Source organism: Pogoniulus pusillus, chromosome 27 (assembly GCF_015220805.1).
Source record: "Pogoniulus pusillus isolate bPogPus1 chromosome 27, bPogPus1.pri, whole genome shotgun sequence".
Lineage (NCBI taxonomy): Eukaryota > Metazoa > Chordata > Aves > Piciformes > Lybiidae > Pogoniulus > Pogoniulus pusillus.
Genome location: NC_087290.1, coordinates 15,795,998 through 15,820,407, shown reverse-complemented (window position 1 = coordinate 15,820,407; position 24,410 = coordinate 15,795,998). Strand labels below are relative to the sequence as shown.

Below are 24,410 nucleotides of genomic sequence, written 5' to 3'. Positions count from 1 at the left end.
AGTGCCAACATGAAATGTCTCCTCTCCTGGCAAATGGAAAGGAGCAGATCCAGGCTGTTTACTCCTTCAAGAGATGTTTTTTGTAGTCTTGAGGTTGGATGAGAGGTGAGGTCCTGCCACCAAGCTCTTATGGCTTCAGAGGCCATGTGAAGCAAGGTGTGAATCCTCATGTGGCAATAACAGATACTCCTCTGGTATGTTCCCTGCCACACTTCTGGGGATTAAAGGCTAAGTGAAACATTCTGCTCTCACTTCATATTATCGTAGAATCATTAAGATAGGAAAAGACCTCTAAGATCATCAAGTCCAACAATCAACCCAATGCTTCCATGCCCGATGAAGCATTCCTAAATTACCACATCTACATGTCTTTTGAACACCTCCAGGGATGGTGACTCCACTGCTTCCCTGGTCAGTCTGTTCCACTGTTTTGGCCACGCTAGCAGCAGAAGTGATTGCCTTCAGTAGTGCTAACAGCCCATGTTTATTGTAATCAGCGGCAGGAGATCAGAAGCAGTCAGCACTTCATGGTGTTAACCCTCTCTTCCTCACTAGGCTCACCTAACAGCCAATCATGATATAAATTCTCCCCCAAAGACTGTTCCCATTCGACAAGATACTCCTAAATTAGGTTGTTCCATAGGAGACCAGATTTGAGACACAGGATTTATCAGTCTTTTTTTCCCCCTTTTTCCTGAAATCTTGTGCAGTGAGCTGGACATGCCCTTCGCAAAGTGGACGAAGGAGCAGGTTTGCAATTGGCTCCAGGACCAAGGGCTAGGCTCTTACATAAATAATGGCAAACACTGGATACTGTCTGGACAAACACTTCTGCAGGCTTCGCAGCAGGATCTGGAAAAGGTAGGAAGTACTGGAAACAGTGCTTTCAGTTGAGAGTACCAAAAAATGGCTGCTTCTGTGTGGTCAAATCCGGTTCATCAACACTCGGGTGAGAGGTGTGTTAAAAATCCAAACCTGCTGTTTTGGTCTGGTTGTATTTTCTACCAATTTACACAAAGAAGGATAAGGATTTATTACTCTGATCATAGAATAGCACCATATATATGTAAAGGGTGAGTGCCAAAAGCATGGAGCCAGGCTCTACTTGGCAATGCCCAATGACAGGACATGGGGCAATGGGTGGAAGCTGAGGCATAGGAACTTTCATGTAAACATGAGGAGGAATTTTTTTCCCTGTGAGGGTGACAGAGTGCTGGCACAGGCTGCCCAGGGGGGTTGTGGAGTCTCCCTCTCTGGAGATATTCAAAACCCACCTGGGTGCTTTCCTGTGTGATCTGGTTTAGGTGATCCTGCTCTGGCGGGGAGTTGGAGTGGATGATCTTTTGAGGTCCCTTCCAGCCCCTGACATTCTGTGGTTCTGTGTGATTCTGTGAATAGAATCATAGAATTGGTTTGGTTCATGGAATTGGTTTGGTCTGAAGAGACCATTTAAGATTATTGAGCCCAACTGTTACCTAATTCTGCCAAGGCTGCTGTTAAACCATGTCCTTTAGGACCACGTGTGTGCATCTATGATCAGTCTCTGTCTTGAATTGATACAGAATTTTTGGTCTTTTTTCTAAAACTAGACAGAGGGGGAAAAATACTCAGTTTAACTTTGGATCCCCAGTATTTGCTAATGTCTGAATTTTGAGCTAAAAGAAATCACTCTCCTCACTACATAAGCAGGCAGTGAGCTAATTCAAAGTTGTAGTTACACAACCACTGGAATATGAAAAGTGTGATATGAACGTAGTGTGTTTTAGTAGTGTAGTAGTAGTATAGTATAATGGCTTGTAGTAGTGTGACAGGGGTAATATTAACTACCAAGCATTGGTGAAAGTGTGTATGGGATCAAAGAGATCTTGGAATGGCTGCACTTGTAAGTAAAGTGAGGAAGGTATGATGCATTTGGAATCATTACTAAATTTCAGTAATTCCTAGGACCTTCATATGTTCTTAACTAAATAATTCTTTTAACCTTACCTGCCTAAGTGAGAGGGGAGGAAGTAACTCTAGAATCATAGAATCATTTTGCCTGGAAAAGGCCTTTAAGATCACAGAGTTCAACCATTATCCAATCCCACCAAATATTTTTCTGAATGCTAACATGGTTTATATTGTGGGATTGTTTTTAAACCTTGTATGAGAATGTTGCGGCCAACATTTTCATACAACTTGGAACCCACCACAATGTGAAGTGAACCCCACCAGAGTGCTGAACATGTGCTAAATTGGTGTTGGCATTAAGCAAATTGAAAATTCACCTGGCAGGTAACCAGCAAATGCTGCACTGAATGTAACTGAAACCATTTGTAATTTAGGAGAGGGAGAAATAAAATAGTCTGGTCTCCAGGTTTGCTCCTTTCCTTTCTTTCACAGGAGCTTGGGATAAAGCACCCGTTGCATCGGAAGAAGCTTCAGCTTGCTTTGCAAGCACTTGGATCTGAAGAGGAAAACAATCATGGAAAACTGGATTACCACTGGGTTACCAGTAAGGTTTTATTACAAGCTGAAGCACTGCAGGACTTCCTAATGATGGCTAATCTGGGGATCCAAGAATGAGAAGAACACTAAGTGGTGCTAGATAAATTGGCTACCTCACTAACATGAGTGTCTGTCTCTGCCATAGGGTGGCTGGATGACATTGGCCTCCCCCAGTATAAAACTCAGTTTGATGAAGGAAAGGTGGATGGCCGAATGCTCCACTACATGAGCATGGTAAGTAAATGGCTTTTCTTGTCCTGACATCTTTTTCATGTTCTTACTTTCTCCCATTTTAGTACACACTGGTGTACCTCCAGTATTATGGAGGTAAAGACAAGCGAGTCTTGGAGAGATCTGCTTACTAAGGACCAAATCAGTCTAGAGAGACCTTCCCCTGTGCCTGTTGTTGCAACTGCACAGATACTAACTTAACGTAACACCCTCCAGCCTCTCCATCCCAGCCTCTATGCTGTTGTTCCTCCTCCCTTGGGGTCAATTCACCAGAGAGAGCAAACTTTTTTTACATCTCACAGCACAAGTAGTTGTGCCCTACCAGGCTCAGTGTCCACAAGGAGCCAGGGAGCTGGATCCTGGATGGTGATCTGATTTGTAGCTTCCTAGAATAGAAATAGAAAGTTGTGCCTGTAGGAGACCAGCAGGGAATATCTCTGTGTTACGCTGGGCCTGTTAGAAGATTTGGAGAGGTGCCACATGTCACTGTCTCCACATAGGAGTTTTGCCCCAACCCACTGCCCAGGGGGCTTGTGAAATCTTCCTCTCTGGAGATATTCAAAACCCACCTGTATGTGTTCCTCTGTGATCTGGTAGAGGTGATCCTGCTCTGCAGGGGAGTTGGACTGCATGCTCTTTTGAGGTCCCCTCCAGCTCCTGACATTCTATGATTCTGTGAAATATTTGGGTGAGTGAAGAATTTGGTCTTAAATTCTGACAAAACAGAGTCCAGTATTCCTAAGCAATACTAAAACCTATTAATCCAGGTTAAACATGCCACAAGGATGAATAAATGTATCCAAGTCAATCACAGAATCAGTCAGATTGGAAAAGACCTTCAAGATCAAGTCCAACCTCTTACCCAACATTATCTAATCAACTAAACCATGGCACCAAGTGCCACATCCAGTCTCTTTTTAAAATTTCCACCACCTCCCTGGGCAGCCCATTCCAATGGCAATCACTCTTTCTGTGAAGATCTCCTTCCTAACTTCCAGAAAACCAGTTTTCTCTGATATCCCACCCCATAGTACTCTGTAGACCAAGTTCTTATTTATACAATTACCCACTTACCAATACATGTCTTCACGTTTGAAACCTTCATTTCCCAGTGTACCACAAAATTCCAGTGCTGTGTTGATATTTCCCCTTGGAAGACTGCTACTGCAGTCCTCTGTTTGGGCCCTGCTGATCCCTGGAGGTAATTTGCACCTAACATCGTAGAGCATTTGCTCTGTAATTGTTAATATTGAGTCAACTTGCACTAGAAGGGAATTGGACTTTGAGACGCTTACTGGTACAGTTAGGACTGAGTTTCAACTGAAGAGCTTGCTTTAGCAAGCATGCAAGTGTCCCAGTGTGGAATCACAATTGCAGTGCAGGGCAGATTTTTCTTGTGTAGCACTCCTCTGGAGCGGCAGCAGCAGCAGCAGCAGCTGGTGGGGCTGAGAGCCTGTCACATGCTCCTCCCTACAAGCTTTGAATGGCCAGTTGCCCTAAGTAAGGAAGAATCTGACTTTCTTTGTTTTGAAACCACAGATAGACATAGACCTTGGAATAAACCAGAGGTGGGCAAAATGCGGCACCTTCCTCATTGTGTAGTTTGCAAACCAGTCAGCAGGTCAGGATGTTGGGTAGTAGCACCAGCAGCCCTTTTTAATCTGTGAGCTTCAGCTAAACTGACTCCTTCATCATTGTCCACCACGTGTGTCCTGTGAGTCAAGCCTCCTTGGGTGCCAGAAGGCTCTGTCTCCCTCCATCTTGGTGGTTTGAAGGAGCCCTGAGTACAGGAGAGAGAAGAGGGAACTTCAACGGAGGCAACTCCTGCTTGCTGTTGTAGCCATGAAGGGAGGAACTCATCTCTCCTGCCTCTTAACATCTGAAAGCTACCTGTCCAGCCAAAAGCGTTCGTCTGTGCCCCATGCTCAGTGCAGAGAGAGAGGCACTCTGAGGCACCATCTTATTCTTTGGCTTGGCATAAACCATGCTAAGAGATGCCTGACACTTACTATGGACACTGATGCAAGCCAGTGAAACCTTTTACTGCTCTTTGTGTGATCAAGTGAGTCTGATGCACTATTGGTAAAGCTCTCCTGCCTCTAACCAGATTGCTGAGGATGTCTCATCTGACCCTCCTCCCTCCTTGTTGCCCCAAGTTTCTTGTACTAAGCTCTGTAAAGAGCATCACCCAGGAGCTGGTGTGACAACACAGGAAGCTTTTGTGTTGGGAAAGATGGTTGGAAGTCAATCGTGTAGCACATATTAAAATCTTATCTCAGAACATGTCAGATCTGACATTTTAAGCCAGGGTCTGAAGCACTGTTCTCCAGTCAGGTGCCAGCTCCACCAGTAACTTCGTTTATGTTTATTAACATTCTCTTCCTCTTCAACAGGATGACTTGATGTCCTTGAAAGTTGTCAGCGTCCTCCACCACCTTAGCATCAAAAGAGCCATCCAGATTTTGAGAATGAATAACTTTGAACCCAACTGTCTGCGCAGAAGGCCATCTGATGAGGTACCGCTTCAGAATGAAGCTACAAAGAGGAATTCATTAGGGGTTTTTTTGCCTGGTGTTTCTGATTATTCCTGCTCTGCTCTCTTCTCTTCTCTCCTTTTAATTTCATTCTCTTTCATTACTGATTTGCTTTTTCTTATGATGTTCATCCAGTCTCATACTCTACCATCACTACATGGAGCACCACTTTCTTTCCCCCACCTGCTTTATTCCCTTTACCAGATCTCCTGAATCTCTTCCTAACCTACAGCTGTCTGCTTTAGCCTAGTCTCTAATGCGCTGTCTGGAACAGAAATCATCTTAAACTCTGTGCACTGCTTTCCTGAGTCTTGTGTAACTCCCTGGAAAATTGATGATTGTGTCAAAATGTTTTGTGTGTAAAAAGAATTTGGCCCTGTGTCCTAGTTTGGAGCCAGGAGCTGCCCAGAGCAAAGGGACAGGAAAGGCTGTTTTACCCCTTTCCAAGGAGTGAAGCAGTAAATGCTCCACATTGATTAGATCTTTAAATGGAGATTCTGTTTACAAATATATACAGAAGGTATTCAGGAAAAAGGGCTGTGGTGAGGCTGCCTCTGGAGTACTGTGTCCAGTTCTGGGCCCCTCAGTTCAGGAGGGACTTAGAACTGCGCGAGAGAGTCCAGCACAGAGCCACGAAGATGATGAAGGGAACAGAACATCTCTTATGAGGAGAGCCTGAGGGAGCTGGGGCTGTGCTGCTTGGAGAGAAGGAGCCTGAGAGGTGACCTCTGTCATGTTTATAAATATCTACAGGATGAGTGCCAGGAGGCTGGAGCCAGGCTCTGCTGGGTGATGCCCAATGACAGGCCAAGGGGCAATGGGTGGAAGCTGAGGCACAGGAACTTTCATGAAAACATGAGGAGGAATTTTTTCCCTGTGAGGGTGACAGAGCATGGACACAGACTGCCCAGGGGGGTCGTGGAGTCTCCCTCTCTGGAGATGCTCAGAACTTGCCTGGGCGCATTCCTGTGTGCCCTGCTGTAGGTGCTGCTGCTCTGGCAGGGGGCTTGGACTGGCTGAGCTTTGGAGGTCCCTTCCAGCCCCTGACATTCTGTGATTCTGTGAATACATTCACAAATAAGGCTCAGTTCTTCATCTGGTCCTTACCAGCCAAAAACCTTCCAGAGCCTTCCAGAAAGCCTTCACTGCACTCAGCTTCAGCAGGCCCAGGGGCAGGCCGAGCTGCCCCCTCCACCAGAGGCCTACTGCAGGCCTCTCCAGGCCTTGCGGCGTTGCTGGGAAATGGCTGCCAGCCAAGGCCAGGAGCAAAGCAAGGCAAGGCTTGTGCTCTTCTCGAGGCAGAGAGAGGAGAGGAGATTTAGCTGTGCCCTCTCTTAAACACAGACAGACAGGAAATCAGAACAGAATCACAAGCTGCAATATCCTGGGGCAAACTGCTGCTCCCGTGGGACTCGCTGTCTTCTGGGGGACCTTCTTGTTGCAGTTGTACCAATTAACCCTTAATTTAGAATCATAGAATCACAGAACCAGTCAGAGTTGGAAGGGGCCACAAGGATCATCTAGTTCCAACCCCCCTGCCATAGGCAGGAACACCTCACACTAGATCAGGCTGTCTAGAGCCTCATCCAGCCTGGCCTTAAACACCTCCAGGGATGAGGCTTCCACCACCTCTCTGGGCAACCTGTTCCAGGGTCTCACCACCCTCATGGTGAAGAACTTCTGCCTAGCATCCAATCTGAATCTACCCATTTCTAGCTTGAATCTATCCTCCCTAGTCCTGTCACTCCCTGACAGCCTAAAAAGTCCCTCCCCAGCTTTCCTGTAGGCCCCCTTAAGATACTGAAAGGCCACAATAAGGTCACCTTGGAGCCTTCTCCTCTCCAGACTGAACAGCCCCAACTCTCTCAGTCTCTCCTCGCAGGAGAGGTGTTCCAGTCCTCAGATCATCCTCATGGCTGTTCTCTGGACACATTCCTACAACATCCTGCTACCACACAAGAGAGTGCCGTTAGCTTTTTTGAGGCACTCTATGCTGGTTAGGGCAACAGATGATGAAGCAACACAGAGACTTGGATTTATACTCATGATAGATATTAACTGCTCATGGACCTAGCTAAAGTTTCTATTGTTCTGGTAGGCATTGTGAAATAGGGCTCTTCAGCCTGGAGAAGAGAAGGCTTCCAGGAGACCTTGGAGTGGCCTTCCAGTATCTGAAGGGGGCTACAAGAGGGCTGGGGAGGGACTATTGACAAGGTCTTGTAATGACAGGAGGAGGAGGAATGGATTTAAACTGGCAGAGGGCAGATTTAAACTGGGTGTTAGGAAGAAGTTGTTTGCAGTGAGGGTGGTGAGACACTGGCACAGGTTGCCACAGGTTGCTCAGGGAGTCTGTGGCTGCTCCCTTCCTGGAAGTGTTCAAGGCCAGGTTAGATGAGGCCTTGAGTGAACTGTTGTAGTAGGAAGTGTCCCTGCCTATGGCAGGGAGTTGGAACTGGATGATCTTTGAGGTCCCTTCCAACCTAAACCATTCTGATTCTATAATGAAGTGACATGAAGCACAGTACAGACGTGCCTGCAGCCCAGACACATCTCCACGCTGGTGTTGCTGCAAGGCAGCCATCCAAAAAGGGGGTTTCCTCACGAGTAAATCAGGCCTGTGTTCTTTTTAAGGGCAGGAAAGAATTATTTCAGTAAAGATTGGGGCTGAAACAGCTGAGCTGGGAAGTCTTAACTTGCCCCTTCCTCCCTCCTGTTCACAGAATAACATCACACCTTCTGAGGTGACCCAATGGACCAATCACCGTGTGATGGAGTGGTTGCGCTCCGTTGATCTGGCAGAGTATGCACCTAACCTGCGAGGGAGCGGTGTGCATGGGGGACTGATGGTAAGGTTTTAAGCTGCTTGGTTCCATTTTGCTTGAAGAAAATAGCCTTGAGAATTGCTCAAAGTTCTGATGTTATCTTGACTGCCCACACCTTGTCTTCTTATTCTGCTTAAGAAGAAGTCATTCTTGAAATGTATTACACTGTAATTGGTCTGCTGAGGGCCATAGTTTAGTGCCAGACTTCACTGGTACAGTGATACTGGTTGGACTCGGTGATCTTAAAGGTCTTTTCCAACCAAAATGGTTTTATGATTCTATAGTTCAAAGGACACAGATATCTTGGACAGAATTAGCGTGGGCAGGAATGGATTCAACAATCCACATTCCCCTCACAGTTTAATTTAGGTGTGACATTCTCCACCTCCTGTCCTGTGATGCTGTGTGCTGCTGTCATGCAGCTGAACAGCCACTGTCTGCCTTCCTAGACTTGGATATGTTATTATGTTGTGAGGGAGGATTGTTACTTTTATCAAATTGGTGACTTTAATGTCAAACTGGGACTGTTTTTAATCTAGGATCAGATACTGCAGACAAGAGACTGCAGAAGTGTATTGTGATTAAGGGGTTTTATGTCTGTCTGTTTTCCACCATTCCAGAATTAAAGGGGATGGTGGGTGAACATTGTGGCAGCTGCACACATTACATGAGTGGATTTATGTGTTCCTTTCACCTTTCCTGGCAATTTTCTATTTGTAACTGAAGGAGGGAAGCCTGGAGGTAGCATTTTATTCATTCTTTAACTAGTTAACTCTATTTTCCCCTCTTTGTTGTATGTTTCCTCTAAAATACAAACCAAAATACTAAAGCAACCCTAAGAAGTGACCAAATCAGGCATGTCTATGTTGTTAAGACCTCATGAAACACTACTGGCTTCATCTGAATGCTTTGTGATTTGCTGAATAGGTTTTGGAGCCTCGTTTCAATGTCGAAACCATGGCACAGTTGCTGAACATCCCACCAAACAAGACGCTACTGAGGCGGCACTTAGCAACTCATTTCAACCTCCTCATTGGGCAGGAGGCCCAGCAGCAGAAACGGGAAGCCATGGAGTCCTCAGACTATGTTCTTTTAACAGCAACTGCCAAAGTCAAGGTAAGCCAGTTGTTCTGGGTCAGTACACGAGCTTCCACATAGATATTTACATCTCCACTGTGCTGGTTTTACCTGTGTTTGGAGGGATAGTTCAGTGAGGCCTGAGAAAAGGCTGCTAATGAAAGCAGCATGAGAACAGGACTCAGCAGATCTGGGTGTGACATGTCTGCCACGAAGGCACCGCATCTCAGCCTCTTGTGCAGACAAGTTGTGCTTTTGTCTGTACTGTAAGAACTTGAGAGCAGCCCTGAAGAAAAGGACTTTGGGGTGCTGGTAGACGAGAAGCTCAATATTTACACCGACAGCCCAGAGCCAATCTTATCCTGGGTTGTATCAAGAGAAGTGTGACCAGCAAGTCGAAGGAGGTGATTCTCCCCCTCTACACCACTCTTGTGGGACCCCACCTGGAGTACTGTATCCAGGTCTGGAGCCCCTATGACAAGAAAGATATGGACATGCTGGAACATGTCCAGAGAAGGGCCACAAGGATGATCAGAGGGCTGGAGCTACTCCTGTGAGGACAGGCTGAAAGAGTTGGGGTTGTTAAGTTTGAAGAAGAAAAGGCTCCAAGGAGACCTTATCGTGAACTTCCAGTGTCTGAAGGGGGCTATAAGAAAGCTGGTGAGGGACTTTTGAGGGTATTGGGTAGTGACAGGATTGGGGGGAATGGATCCAAGCTAGAGGAGGGGAGATTTAGATTAGATGTTAGGAAGAAGTTCTTCACCATAAGGGAGGTGTGACACTGGAACAGGTTGCTGAGGGAGGTGGTGGAAGCCCCATCCCTGAATATGTTTAAGGCCAGGGTGGATGTGGCTCTGGGCAACCTGATCTAGTGTGAGGTGTCTTAGCAATGGTAGAATGAAGGACACTTCTTGTTCTTCATGATGCCATTACTGTGTGGTACAGAGCAGCTGTTTCCCAGACAAGTGGCGTTTTGACCCTTCATTGCTGCAGCAGCTGTACGAGAGTAAGAGATCTGTTAATTCTTTCCTGACTCCAACTGCTTGTCAAATTGTTTTCCATTTGTAAGCCAAAGAAGCTGACCTTCAGCAATTTTGGGAGCCTGAGGAAGAAGAAGCAAGACGATGTAGAAGAGTATGTGTGTCCTATGGAGCTGGGACGTGCACCTGGAAGTGGGTCAAAGAAGGGTTTTAAACCTGGCCTGGATGTCAGAGTGTATGATGATGATGACTTGGACAGGCTGGAGCAGGTAAGCCCATTTTAGCAGTTTGGAATCCTTGGCTGTAATGTCAGGTTTGGTGGAAAACCTTCCTTTTCCCAGGGAAGTCTTCCTTTTGCTTTGGCCTCTGAAGGTCCTGACTCCTTGCAGTTAGCCCAGAGAGGTTCAAGCTGTGAATGCATCACCTTTTAGGACCTCCTCCAGCATAAACTGTCCTCTGCTGACATGGTATCCTCCTTCCTTGCCCTGACTGCATTGGCTGGAATCAATCAGGAACATTATGTGGCACACTAAATTGCCATTCTGTCATGGCATACAATTAATTTATTATTGATTCCTTATTCATTATCTGTTTTTGGTTTTTTGTAGATGGAAGATTCAGAAGGGACTGTGAGGCAAATAGGAGCATTTTCTGAAGGCATCAACAACTTAACAGTAAGGCTTAATAAGAGTGGGGTCTGTGGAAGAAGATTTTTGTTTCTGTAAGATGGGTATAAACCCCTTGGCAGTCACTAGTGGGGCTATTACAAATACACTATGTACAACTTTTTGTTGCTGTTGCTGGCTTTGTCAAGCAGCTGAGTTTTGTCATTCTGGGGATGTGATTTCAGCATTTAGTTCCGCCTAGTCTTTGGATAGTGAAGCACCACTGGTCTCGGAGGGCTGAAGTGTATAGAATACTGTGTAAAGGATGGACATCATGATGCCTCATCAGAACTAGGTGTCAGCTGAGGTTCTTTGGGGTTTGTACAGGGGCAGAGGAGAAAAGAAAAAATGGGTGGTTCAGGAAGATACCCACCCATCCTGGCAGGGAATGGTCACCAGTTCTCCCCACTGGCTCCCCATCCTCTGCGGAGGGCAGTGGATGCAACATTTAGCTCTGGGCCAGCAGGTTGCCCTTGGGTATTGAGTTACCAACTGAGAGTTGCATCACATTTTCTGGATAGAAGCACAGCTGCAGCCTGTGCTCCCTGAGCTGTTTTTTCATGGGTGAAAGCTATTCTCATCAGAACAAAGCAGGCTGGTGGCAAGGTTTGCTGCCAGGCAAGGGGCTGGACCATCCCAGGTGACTGATTTCAGCTGTGAGGGGCAAAACCTTGACTCTTCCTTCCTTTTCTTTCTAGCACATGTTGAAAGAAGATGACATGTTTAAAGACTTTGCAACTCACTCTCCTAGCACCAGTGTAACAGATGAGGACTCCAATGTGTGACATAAGCAGCAGATGTTGGCCAAGGCTTGCTTTGCTACATGCAGGAAAAGTCATCGTTATACATGACAGGCAGCAGGTTATGTACATTACATTGCTCTTGCTTCTGTTAGTTAGAAGTAATACTGGGGGTTGGGGGTAAGAATTTTAACAAAAAACAAACAAGGTGCCTACTCTAAAATTGCCATAAGAAACACCTAGACACTGGTGAATGGTAATTGGGGTTTCTATATTTAATGTACAAATCAGTGATACATTTTGAGAGTGTTGCATTTAAATTTACCTGATGTGATACTGCCCTTTTTTGCTTATTCATGACCTCAGATAATACTTTATACCATTTTGAGATAACAGAAGGTGTTAGGTAGAAGTATTGGGTTGTAGATATTGTGCAATCAGCTTTCTCTATGCTCTCAGCTGGAAAAAAAAGAAGTTAGTATTTTTTTTACCTCCCAAGTGCATTTGTTAGCACAAATACCAATTCTGCCCTTCCTGTGTTATCCAACATAGGATTTTAGCCATCCATGCCCTGCCTAAATACCCAGGAGCTCTTGGCTGTCACTCTTATTTTCATACTGTTTTATATTTAAATAAATAACAAACCAACCCAAGTAGTGTATGAAGTACATGTAAAAGCAGAACTGTAAATTTTGTGAGACAGAGTGATGGAAAGTATGGGCAAAGGGGAGAGAGAGGACTGCAGAGAAATACTATGCCAGTTTGCATACCAGCTGGTTACTGGAAAAGGCAGGCTGACCTTTGGAGCTGTTTGCTCTTACTGCATTTGACTCTGTGTTAAGGTGAGACAATTAGGAAGCAGGTTCCTTCCACCAGTGGCTCTCATGGAAACTGCACACCCTTAAACGTTTCTCTTTCCCAGCAGTGGGAGTTGTAGAGCGTTCGAACAAGGTGATTAACACTTCTGCGACTTCCAGGATTTACCTTAAGAGCTGAGAGTGCTCCCTGCGTATGGAATGTGTGTTTCTGTGCTGTGACTGAAGTAAAGATAGTGTAGTTGGAAAAAAAGAAAAGAACCAAAAAGTTATATAGAGAAATGTATAGGAAATATATTATTGCATAATATTAAACATAAAGTGGGACTTCTTCTCTAAAATCCAGGTGTCCAATATGTCGCTCAGCGTTTTGCCTTCTTAAAGCACAGGTGCTCTGCTTTTGAAGACCATCAGCTCTTTATAAATCCTAACGAGGCAGTGGGAATCTCCCAGTCTTTTGCCTTCTTAAAGCACTGGTGCTCTGCTTTTGAAGACCATCAGATCTTAGCAAATCCTAACAAGGCAGTGGGAATCTCCCAGTGTTGGAGGTGTCCTAGCCACAAGCAAACAAAAAGAAGCGATTCCTGTTTGTTACGGTGGTCATTCGTATGGTGTTGAACGTTGCATGTATTTTAGCACAGTGGCATGAAGCTTCTTTGCTTTATAAAAGCAAAAAAAATGTTCAGCTGGGATTGTTCCTTATGGTGCTGTGTTGCTTTACAAAGCTTTTGTCACTGCTTTCATCGTTCTCCTTGTTGGAAGCAAAGACTGTTTCTGACACTTGGCTGGTGTGTGGTGCGAGGGACGTTAGTTCTGTGCTGACTTTGGGGGTATTTCTGAAACACTATTAACAAAGGTAGGAAAAGAAGGAAAGTTCTTTCAGAGGCTTCCAGGGGACTCCCACCACATGAAACACTGGAACAGGTTGCCCAGGGAGGTTGTGGCTGCTCCCTCCCTGGAGGTGTTCGAGGCCAGGTTGGACGAGGCTTTGAGCGACCTGTTCTGGTGGGAGGTGTCCCTGCCTATAGTGGGGGGTTGGAACTAGATGATCTTTGAGGTTCCTTCCAACCTAAACCACTCTATCATTCTGTGGTTCTATGTTGGGGTAGACTGGAGTCACATTCTTTCATCATGTCATTGTAACCTCATAAGCTGTTACCAGCCTGGTTCTTCGAAGGCTGTGCAGTGTGGGCTGTTATTTCAGTACCAAGACCTGGTTGTGTTACATGTAATACCAAGCACTGCCATTGTCTTTTTGCCAACTGGAACCAGGCAAACAATCCATAATGTATACATGAACTGGTTTGTGCTGCTTACCATCTGGCTACAGATTGCAATGGATGCAGTTTCTCAGTATTCGTAGATGGTTGCTATCCACAAATAATTTCCTGTGTGCTGTTTCTTCTTCTGTGCTCTTGGAAGTGGTTTGATCTATTTTATTCAGGCCAAAATAACATGTTCTGCAGCACCTGCCATCAGCCTTAGGACACAGGTGCTTGGGATATGAATTCAGGGCTTGCTTGCTGTGAGTACTCCACAGTATACTTATTAAAGACATGAAAGTTGAGCAGAAGACCCTGCTTGCTCTCAGGCTGCAGAAGCACTGGGAAGAAGTGGTGCAGGCTTCTGAGCTCCTCCAAATTGGCTTTCACTAGATGGCTAGTGAACATGTGACTGGATGTTCATAGAGGGGAGAAGAGCTGGGTGTTAGCGACACAATATGGGCTGAAACAGCCACAAATACTCTCCAGTTACACTTCATCCCAGTGCTATTTAGCAAGCACATTAACAAGGGCAGGCAATGGTTTATTCAAGCAGCATTCTACCCAGGTTGGAAGCCAGGTCATCTCCTGTCACCTGAACCTTGGTTGTTGTGTGTGGGTGGAACATGAAAGCAATGGATAATGTTAGGAAGCCCAGGTGCACGTGCACACAGTCAGTACCCTGGGGCCATCTGAATTGGTGCCTGCTTGAAGATGGCCATGTAACTCCTCTGTGTATTGCCACATACAACTGCAATTCAATAAAGTCTGTGGAAAATACCAAAGTGTTGCTGTAAGCTCATTCCTTTTCCCTCTTTTTTTCCTAGGAGGCTTATTTTGTTCCATTTAAAAGACAGAGGAGGGAGAAGGAGGGGGGAATTGCGCCGCCCTTTTCTTTTTGTGGACTCAGTAGCTCATTTGTCAGTAGTGCCTGCAGAAGGACTTGGCTAACAGCTAAGAATTTTTTTAACTTGGATTCTAGGATCCAGATTTGAACCATCTTGGGTTGCTTGATGTGGTGTGATGAGAAAGCTCTTCCTTGTTGCTCACTGTGTCCTCCTCTGGAAGTCCTCACAATCTGTTAAAGGAAGGACCCTCTCTAACCCTTTTTGCTGTAAAGCGCAGCTGTCTCTCTGGTTCTAGGTCACTCCCTTCCTGTGCCCTCACAGCCCTCAGAGCTGCAGCTGCTTTGCCCATGGGAGCTGAGCTTCCCCATACTATGTATTGTTGCTGAGTGACGTTTTGCTCAGTGTAGCTCAGAAAATAGATCAGAGAATGCAGAACTTCTGTGGCCTTGTTCATCAGCTCAGCATTTCAGTGGGCACATGAAGGATAAACACTTTGAATCCTAGAGTATAATAAACTTTTGTTGTCTCTCTATTTAGAGTGTTGGGTAAAGACAGATGTGGATTGATCAAGAGCCAGTGGATATTAAAGCCATCTTTTTTCTGGTTGCTTGAATTGCATACCTGCTTAGAAATGGAGTAGTCCAGAATAACCTCTGGAATGACTCTTATGATGTCCATCCACTAACTGTTTTTGCATCCTGGCTTTCCCTTTAGGAGAACAATTACACTTACCCTACCTGCATGCTTTTTCTCTCGTGTAATGCTTTGTCCTTACTAATGTTTTCACCATTTTCATTTGCAGCAAGAGCTTTTCCTGCTGACCCTCTGTTGGGAGGAAGAAGATAGTGTTCTTTCAGGCAGCTGACATAGGCTGTTATGATTTGCACAGCTATTTAAAAAGGTCATGAAGAAGTTGCAGCATCAGTGCCAGAAGTGTTCACAGCTTTCCATGGCATAGGCCTGGAGGCTGAAAAGTGAACCAAAATGAAAACAGCATTGTGAAACCTTTTGCTGAGTCACAGATGTAGGTGCGTATGGAGCAGATGTAGGTGGGCATGGGTATGAACAACTCTCTCTTTCGTGGAGAGAGTTGTTTTCAAAGAGCTGGCATCAGTGTGAGTGCATGCAGCAGGGCTGGGGCTACATAGAAAACTTGTCTGTGTGAAAGAGGGTGAGGGCTGGGCTTGGTTCTTGGGTTTGTGTCTGTCTAAAGGAAGAGATTAAGCAGTCCTGTCAGGAGTGATTGGTTATGAGACCAATTTAGCTTTGCATTCAATTTTTATCTTACATCCCAGTGTGGATCTCTCAAGCTATTCAGTTCTCTTGGAATGCTGTCACTCTGGAAACTGGTTGGTCTTTTTCCTTTGGCTGTTTACTGCTGGAAGGAGGGTGGGGAATATGTGTCTTGACTGTATGGACTTTGAACTATGAAAGTTATGCACTGGGGCAGGTGCCAGTTTGATTTGTGTCCTCTAGTGTAGTTCTGGTAGCTGAGAGAGGCCCTGCAGGCTTGGCGTGGACCCTGGGAGATGCAGTACATTGCCTAGGCTGCACCACACTCTTATTCACTTAGTTGCCTGGTGGAGTTTTAGCTTGGGAGCCTGGGCCCTCAGCAATGTTGGGAATTGGCCACTGTGGCAAATGATGGTGAAGATGCACCACAAAGTATTTAAAGTAACATAAAATTCACTGTGTTCATTTATTCAGCCAGGCTGGAGACTCAGCTCAGGTGACAAGCTTCTCTAGCTGCACAGACTGATTTAGCAGGTAAGGCGCTGATTTCAGACAGTTAAATCCCATGGTGATTTGTGTAATAAGGTTAGGCAAAGCAGAGTGAAGGGTTTGGCTTGGGCTTGTTTTGATTGCATGTTTTGATTTTTGTTTTGTGTTTTTTTTCCTGTGGCCATAATTTGCTAATGTAGAATTTAGTATAATGTCTGTTTTGCATAGTTTGTGTTGTAGTTCTGTAAGCTCCACAGCTTACAGAAACACAGCTCAGAGAAGAAAGGCTGAAGGGCTTGTAGCAATAGGACAAGGGCTAATGGCTGTAATTTAAGAGGGCAGATTTAGATAAGACATTAGGAAGAAATTCTTCACTGCGAGAGTGGTGAGGCACTGGAACACCACAGAGAAACTGTGGATGCCCTTTCCCTGGAAGTGTTCAAGACCAGGTTGGGTGAGGCTTGGCGCAACCTCGCTGGGTAGGAGGTGTCCCTGCCCATAGCAGGGCGGGGTTGGAACTAGATGAGCCTAACTTTTCTTCCAACTGAAATCAGGCTGATTCTTTGACAAGAGGGAAGTTGCAGCACTGTTCCTGTTGGTTAGTTTAGCCAGGTGGGTCTTCATAACAAGAGCTCAGCTTTTTTAAAGAATAAGCAGCATGATTGTATCAGGATACCACCCTACCTGGCTCCACCAGGAGTTTCTGACTCAGCTACTCCTTTAGTACTCCAGGAGGGCCTCTGGCACAGCCCCCACCCCTTCTTTTTCCCTGCTGAAGAAGCTGCAACATGATTTTTGTACCCCAAGCAGAGACATTCATCTCCCTCTGTCTTGCTGCTCAGACACACAGTGACACTTCCTCTTTGGGTCATCCCTCAGCAATGCACCTCTACTTTGTCTTTCATCTCACGCACCCTGGAGGCGTCTCGCACTCCCTGGAAGGATAGAACCTTCCCCTCCCTGCTGTACAAACATTCTTCTTCCACTGCTGTAAGGACTCGCTCCTATGGTTAGCTCAGCACTGGATGCTGCTCAGTAGCATCCACCACAAGCAAATAGTTGCCAGAGAAAGTGGATCTGGTTAGAAGCTGTGCACTTGCAGGAATTTGCTGCAACTGTCTGCTTGTGTACAGTTCTGCTGCCCACTGCTGGGAGCCAGGCTCTGGCCAGACAGAGAACAAGCTGATGCAGGTATCCTGTGGCAGCTGCATGGGGAGCACTGCAGGATGCCTTACCTCTTCTGGTAAGTAAACTCTGGGGTGGCAGGCAGGGCACAATGCCCAGAAGCACTGTGCAGATGGTACCACTGCCTCCTTATGCTGTTCAAGCAAGGCAAGCTACAGCTCCCTGCTGCACCAAGCCTGTTTTGCTATTTCCTGCACTCACACCTGACCAGTAAGTATAAGAACTTAAGAGCACAAGGCAGAGCCTGGATGCTACTCTGGGTTTAGCCCAAGCACTGCTCCTTTTCTTTGTGGTCACTTAGGCAGGCTCAAGAGTAGAGCTCAGGACCAAGATGAGGCTCCTTTTCATAAAGGAAGGTAAGTAAAGGGTCAAGCCAAAGCAGCAGCAGCCCTTTTGATCCTGTTTGTCTTGGAAAGGAGTTTCATGTTTCCCCAGCTGCTTTGTAGCATGGAGATAGTAGTACTCTGCTCATCCTGTCAGAAAACTGAAGGGCCCCTCCTGTTTTCTGTGAGACAGATGATGTGTCTCAAAGGAAAAAAAAGAGGTACAATATTGTAAACAAAACTTTTCTTCACTGACTTGTTTAAATGCTAGTTACAGGACCACCAAACAAAAGGGACTGTGACACAGTTTTGTTTCAGTAGATTATATAAAAATCCCTCTTTTTATTTAAGAGAGTCTCATGGTCACAATGAAGATGTAGGAAACAAAGGTAAAAAGAGGAGACTGCAGTGATTGGGAGAACAAGAGAGAGTTTACTACTTGGCTCGGCACCCAAATACAGCAAGTCAACAAAATCAAACAAGAGAGAACACACCCACCAGGCTTCCTTTTTTAAAGACCACTTCAGAGAGTGTTTTACAGAAGCACAGAAACATTCAGGTTGGAAAACATCCTTGGGACCATCATGTCCAACCGATAACCCTACTCTAACAAAGTTCACCCCTAAACCACATTTCTGCACTTTGCCTCTTAAAAAAGGGACTGAAACTTGAGTCTTATTTGAACTTTGTGGCACAGGGGACATGGTTTAGCACAAGACTTGGTAGTTAGATAATGGTTGGACTTGATGATCTCAAAGGTCTTTTCCAATCATAACCATTCTAGGATGCTACTGTGTGATTAAAGAACAAGCTTCAGAAGCATACATCAGAAATTCAAGACATCAGAGGTGTCTCACCAATAAAATTAATAACAGTATTATCCATCTGAGGTTCATTAAATTAATTAGTCTCTTTTTTTCTCCTTTTAATCAATGCTCAAAATTAACCTTTCAAGTGCACAGTACTCATCTGTTGTACAGGCACACAGGAAGCTAACGGCCCAAGTCCCTACCCAAATCTGTTAAACACTGGTATTACAAACAGGCACCTGCAGCTAACTAGCATCCACATTGCTTCATATCTATCTGAATGTCCTGTCAGTCACTCTGATTTCATCACCAGAACATGAATTTCTGGTTTAGATTTCTTACAGGACAGCTTTAGTCTCAGCAGCATCTTTGTTGTTAGGCAGAAGGTTTGACATAGGTGATGCCTTAAGTTTACTAAAGGCTAAGGTAAAAGGGCTGCTGTGAAAAAAGAAAGTGTTTGTTATCAAAAAAAGTAAAAAACAGAGCTATAATAAAGAGCATCTAAGACACAGTTTTAGATTCAGCAACACATTTCAATTTGCTGTCAGCTTGGTGACTTAAGGCTGTTCCCACATGTCCTTAGCACACAAAAGCTGTTAGAGCTTTGCTTGACCAAGACATGCAGGTTGAGTCCCCCCAACTGGACTACCCTGGCAGTGAAACTTCAGCTCCCCTTATTCCAAAAAAATCTATCTTCAGGAAACCAGAGACCAGATCCAGTTTGAACCCAGCTTTCCTCCTCTCCCCAGCCCCCGGCACTGCACAGGACATGCACAGCAACTGCTTTTGTACTCCTCTGGCACCACCCACTTAACCACTGAAATTGGGAGTGCTTGTTTGTCAGTATTCCAAACACATCCACGCAGGAAATGCCAGCTGTCTGTGGAACAGTGCAGAAAGCTGCTGCCTTCCTGTAGTTTCTTTCAGTGCCCAGGGATGAGAACTGTGACCAGCTAGAAAACTGCTGGCACTTAAGAGAGGCTATTCTAAAATACAAAGGAAACAAACCTGTATTGCTGCCTACCTCTCTTGTTTTGACCAACAAGGTAGCTTGGACAACTCCAATCCTAAGTGGTTCATTGTCATCCTTCAACTCAACGAGCATCCTTAAGGCCCTGATGTTGCAAAGAAAGCAAACCTGCCTGGGCCCTCATACTGTAAAAGCATAAGGAAGGTGAATAATCCAGCACACTCTCTGCATTTTCTTACTTCATGCCAAATCAAATGCTGGGTATGCAGAGTTGTTAGGCAGTAGGATAGAGATGCCATTTGGTTAAGTGCCAAGAGAAAGTATAAATGAGTGTTTACTGCCCTAAGCAGCCCTGCCTTTCCAAAACACAGTTGGCACTGTGCAATGTGCAGTGCAGTTGAGCTTAAGTGTTTTACTTGCCAGAGGTTAAGAATGAAATGAAGCATTTGTTAATGCACTGTGTGCCAGCCAGCTCTGCAGCTTTGTCCTGTTCCACATTACATGTTTTGGTTTTTTCCCTTCCCTCACACACAAGATCATTTGTACCCTTTAGAAGGAGAACCTCATGTCCTTGGCATAGCCCAGTTTGTCCAGGTTGGGAATGCAAGCGTATTGGATCATTGGAGGAGGTCCACACATGAGGATCAGAACATCATCCTGAGGTGGAGGCAGGTGATCTCTTATCATGTCTTGGTTTACAAATCCTTGGCTGTAATCCCAATCTGTTGGGGAAAAAAAAAAGTAGGAGAAGGGGAACAAGGAAAGGAGGAGAAGACAGATGCAAGACACTTTAGCATGAAGTGTAGGGTTTGGGGTTCTTGTAGTAACATCCTGGACTGTAGCATTTGCACTTGCATTACCATCCTCAAGACAGGCTAGGTGGAAAAACATCCACCTCTGTTTTTTAGATGCAGAACTAATGTGTGGAGAAAACAAGGGCTGACTTCTAGTGAAACTTGTTAAAAGCCCCAAGGAAGTCTGAAGCAGAGCTGTGAATGGAATGTACAATCTTCTCAGCTTCAGCTCTGGGAAATATCCAGCCTCCTTACAAGTTTGCTGGGGGAATCGAGCTGATGAAGCTGTTCCTGGCTGGAACGTTCCACAGTGCTCATCAGTCAATACTAGAATTTAGGTTTAACCATTGCATTCCCAGCTCTGGATGCAAAAAAAAACAACCCAAGCCTTTGGGTGCAGTGAGACTGACACTTTTTTCTTCCACAGATTATCCCAAAATGTCCACTGTTGGTCTGTTTTCATATGTGGTAGTGAAAGTCTGCAGAATGATGGCAGCGGGGTGTCCAAGGAGGACCCTGATTACAACTGCTAAGATCAGTTCATAATTCACAAAGACCAAAAGGAAAGGCAATTCCAGAACACTAATTCCAGGAGAGGACATCGACAGCAACAGACTGTAAGAAGGGCAAAACCCTTCCTTCTCCCCACACCTACTGGAGATGCATTCTTGGTCACAAGGTAAGAGCAGAAGGCTTGTGGCTTTTCCTGCTCTGCTCCCAGCTATCACTGAACAAGAATGTGAATCAATCTCCACATGGTGGGCATGATCAGGAATGGCATGGAAACTATTAAGCCTTTTCTCAAGGACAGGAACTCTTTAGTCTTTATTTCCTTGACCATGCACAGCTGAGGGAGGCACATTCAGCTAGCTCATCTTTTCACTTAGACTAGCCAGTTCCATCACATTATCTTTAAAACTGGGCTGCATCAAGCTGGAACAGCATTGTCCTTCAGAAACATTAATACAAAGGCAATTCCACTGTCTGGGAAGATCAGCAGCAGCCATGAACTATCATGAAATGACAGCTAGGTAGGAGTCTGCACTTAGTCACACCTCTCTTACTACAGTGCTTCTGACACTTGCACTGCAGCTGCCTTAATGCATGCTCTGAACAGCAGGAAGAGACCATCTCCTGTGTGTCTATGGGGAAGGGGAAAGGAAGGTCACCTTCCAGAGTAGATAATGGTAACTAGTCAGGTGTAGTCATGGAAAGAACACTGCACCACCATTCACCTGCCTGACTGCATCTGAGTGTTTCCATGCACCACCGTGGATGCATTCATATGGGATTCATTAGGAAAGGAAAGAGCTCAGAGAGATGCACGTGGCACAGCATGTCTGTCTCCTAACTTGACTTTCAGTGAAGCAGCATGTTAGAGCTTACTTTCAGGTGCTCTGTCCAGTGTGTACCAGCACTTGAAGCGACTGGAATGCTGAACCTGGAGCTCCTCTAGCTCGGAACGTAGCAGGATATCTTTCTCGGTCTGCAGGGTAAGAGAAACAACCATTATGCTCTGCACTGGAGTGCAGCCCTCAGATCACCACAGCATTAGCATGGCCCCATGAGAGAGAACAGATTCTTTAACTCCCGTTTTACAGGCTGAGGAGAGACAATACAAATTATTTCCATAACTACCCTGTGGCAGTGTCCAGGGTTCAGCTGGGAAGGAACATCAGCCAGGACAGGAGCTGAACCAGCTAACAGGCATTTGACAGCACACTGGTGTCATGCCTGCTGTATAAGGGAAGGGCTGGCTGGGTCTTGGAGTTCAGTATAGATGGTCATGTTCACTATGCTGATGCATTTGCTTTCCTGGTCATGCTGTATAAATCCTGATGTACCCTATGTGCTCCCTGGGCTGATTTTCCTCACCTCAGAGAAACAAACCAGAACTATGTTGCTGCACTGGCTACTGTCTAGGTGTGAGTACTCCACTGCTCACTCAAACTGGTGCTTGTATGCAGAGTCATCATTTATTAGAAACTTCTTTACAGTGAGGGTGACAAAACACTGGAACAAGCTGACCAGAGGTTGTGGAGTCTCCTCCCCTTGAGACTTTCAAAACCAGCCTGGATGCATTCCTGTGTGAACTACTCTGCCTTTGCAGGGGGGTTGGACTGGATGATCTCCAGAGGTGCCTTCCAACCTCTAAGGTTCTGTGATTCTGTGAAAAAAACTACTATGATTGCAAACAAGCATCTCCCTGCCCTTCCACACTATGCTTTGCAGTCAGGAAACAACAAGTTCTTCACCTCTGCCACTTCAAATTTCATCAGTGCTGCCACACAGAGATTGCTTAAGGATGTGGAACAAAAGGGTATTGAATTCTGACTGGAACAAACATTACCCAAGTTCTGCTCCTCCCCGATGCAACATCACTGAAGGCTAAAAGATGGCCTATTCCCACAAAAGTAGCTGCAGTTTGGGAAGGAGGGAGAAGGGTGGAGACTAGCGTGGTACTCTGGAGCTCTGAGGACACTGCTGCATCTGTAACTGTGGGGCTAGAGGAGAATGTGACAGCTACTATTGCTGAGAAGACAGCTATTTCTGGATCTGCAGTTGCATGTGTTCCAGAAAAGCTATTACTGGGTCTGACCAGAAGCACAGTACGAGCACACATCCATCTGTAATCCAACGTGGCTCTTTCAGGAGGATCAGAATAGAAGAGCAGTGGAAAGCCTATTAAAAAGCCATTTAAAAATACTAAACCTCATTTAAGTCTGCAGGCTTTCCTGACTGCTATTTGTCACAAGGCTGCTTTATATTTGTGCAGTTGCTGGGCACAAGGACTCTAAAGCCAAGGATGGATGTTGATACAGGCTCTTGCTAATACACAGGCAACTGTTCCCTGAGTCATCCTTGCAAGAAGCAGGATTTCTAGGTTGCTAAAGCAGCTCAGGCTCTGTATTAATCATTCTGAATTACTCACAGCAAATCCTGGCCCTCCTGCCTTGATACCAGCTGCACTTTATGCCAGTTCCTAGGGCCGCAGCAGCCAGCTCTAGGGGCACTGGCAGAGGTCTTAAGGAAGCCTTAGGAAAGTGCCTCTGTTGCCACCTAGATCATAGCTTAGCTGAAACATCTTGGTTTATGATTCAGATATGGTGCGAAGGAAATGAGGGCACACTGAGTATCAGAGGAAAGAGAAATGACAGAGTGCCTAAAGCTAAAAAATACAGACACCACAAATAATGACTCATAATACAGGAACAATCATGCATTATGATGGAGAAATCTAAAGAAAGCAGCAGAAGAATGTCAAGCAGAAAAGGGGCGGTGTGGTTCGGTGCAGTTCTGCAGCACAGCACCATTTGGGTTGCCCACTCATCCCATAAATGTTTACCACAGGGATCCCATGAGTGAAGGATGTTCCTTTTGTCCAGAACTGCAGTATGACATACCTCAAAGAGTAACAGAAACATTAAGAACTGACAAAGGGAAGGGGGAAAAAAAGGAGACAGCCCTGCTTACTACAGATAGGAAATGCTTGTCTCAAAGGGAAAAAAGAATCCTGGGGCAAGACCTAGCAGGGCTGGCTGAAAGGTCTTTAAACTAGATACCAAGGGGCACGGGGACACAACGAGGCTGTACAGAGAGGATACCAACGTGCACAGCATGAGCAGTGGACAGGGGAAACTGGAGCACACACCAGCCACTAAGTCAGCTCCACTGGCCAACCAGAGCAGCGTTACGTGTGCTTCATCTGCTTCCCCAAAGGAGAATCAAGGTCCAAAGCCACCTCAAGTGTCTGTGCTAATGCATGCAGTCTGGGAAACGAGCAGGAGGAACTAGAGCTCCATGCCCTGTCAAAAAGTTGTGATGCCATAGGAACAAATGACACAAGGTGACCCAGCTCACACCACAGCGGGACTGCCGTTGATGGACACAGGCTGCCTCGTAAGGACAGACAGGGTAGAAGAGGAGGAGTCTTCGTCGCACTCTGCATCAAGAACCCTGCATGTATGGAAGTCAACTATGGTAACTGTGGAAGCCCTGCTGAATGCCTCTGGGTCAAAACCAGGGCGGGCTGTCTGCAAGGAAGACCTTGAGCAGCACTGGTGAGAGAGACCTGGGGGTGTTGGTGGGCAAAAAGCTCAACGTGAGCGAGCAGTGTGCTGCAGTGGCCAAGAAAGCCACCAGGAT

At 45.7% G+C, this 24,410-nt stretch overlaps 2 protein-coding genes across 13 annotated transcripts in view; one reads left to right on the top strand and one right to left on the bottom strand.

Annotated features, from left to right (window-relative positions):
- Positions 1-14,398, top strand: part of PPFIBP1 (PPFIA binding protein 1) — a 104,500-nt gene extending 90,102 nt beyond the window's left edge. For all 11 annotated transcript variants that reach the window (XM_064165791.1, XM_064165790.1, XM_064165788.1 and 8 more), the window contains 9 exons: positions 711-861; positions 2,383-2,494; positions 2,633-2,721; positions 5,112-5,234; positions 7,973-8,098; positions 9,002-9,190; positions 10,221-10,400; positions 10,740-10,805; positions 11,495-14,398. In XM_064165791.1, coding sequence (XP_064021861.1) covers positions 711-861; positions 2,383-2,494; positions 2,633-2,721; positions 5,112-5,234; positions 7,973-8,098; positions 9,002-9,190; positions 10,221-10,400; positions 10,740-10,805; positions 11,495-11,581 — 1,123 coding nt within the window. In that variant the 3' untranslated portion in view covers positions 11,582-14,398. The remainder of the gene's footprint in view (positions 1-710; positions 862-2,382; positions 2,495-2,632; positions 2,722-5,111; positions 5,235-7,972; positions 8,099-9,001; positions 9,191-10,220; positions 10,401-10,739; positions 10,806-11,494) is intronic.
- A 3,600-nt stretch (positions 14,399-17,998) lies between these two features.
- Positions 17,999-24,410, bottom strand: part of LOC135187774 (NADH-cytochrome b5 reductase 3) — a 32,084-nt gene continuing 25,672 nt past the window's right edge. For both annotated transcript variants that reach the window (XM_064166787.1, XM_064166789.1), the window contains exons 8-9: positions 21,651-21,750; positions 17,999-20,192 (exon numbers count right to left, since the gene is read on the bottom strand). In XM_064166787.1, coding sequence (XP_064022857.1) covers positions 20,020-20,192; positions 21,651-21,750 — 273 coding nt within the window. In that variant the 3' untranslated portion in view covers positions 17,999-20,019. The remainder of the gene's footprint in view (positions 20,193-21,650; positions 21,751-24,410) is intronic.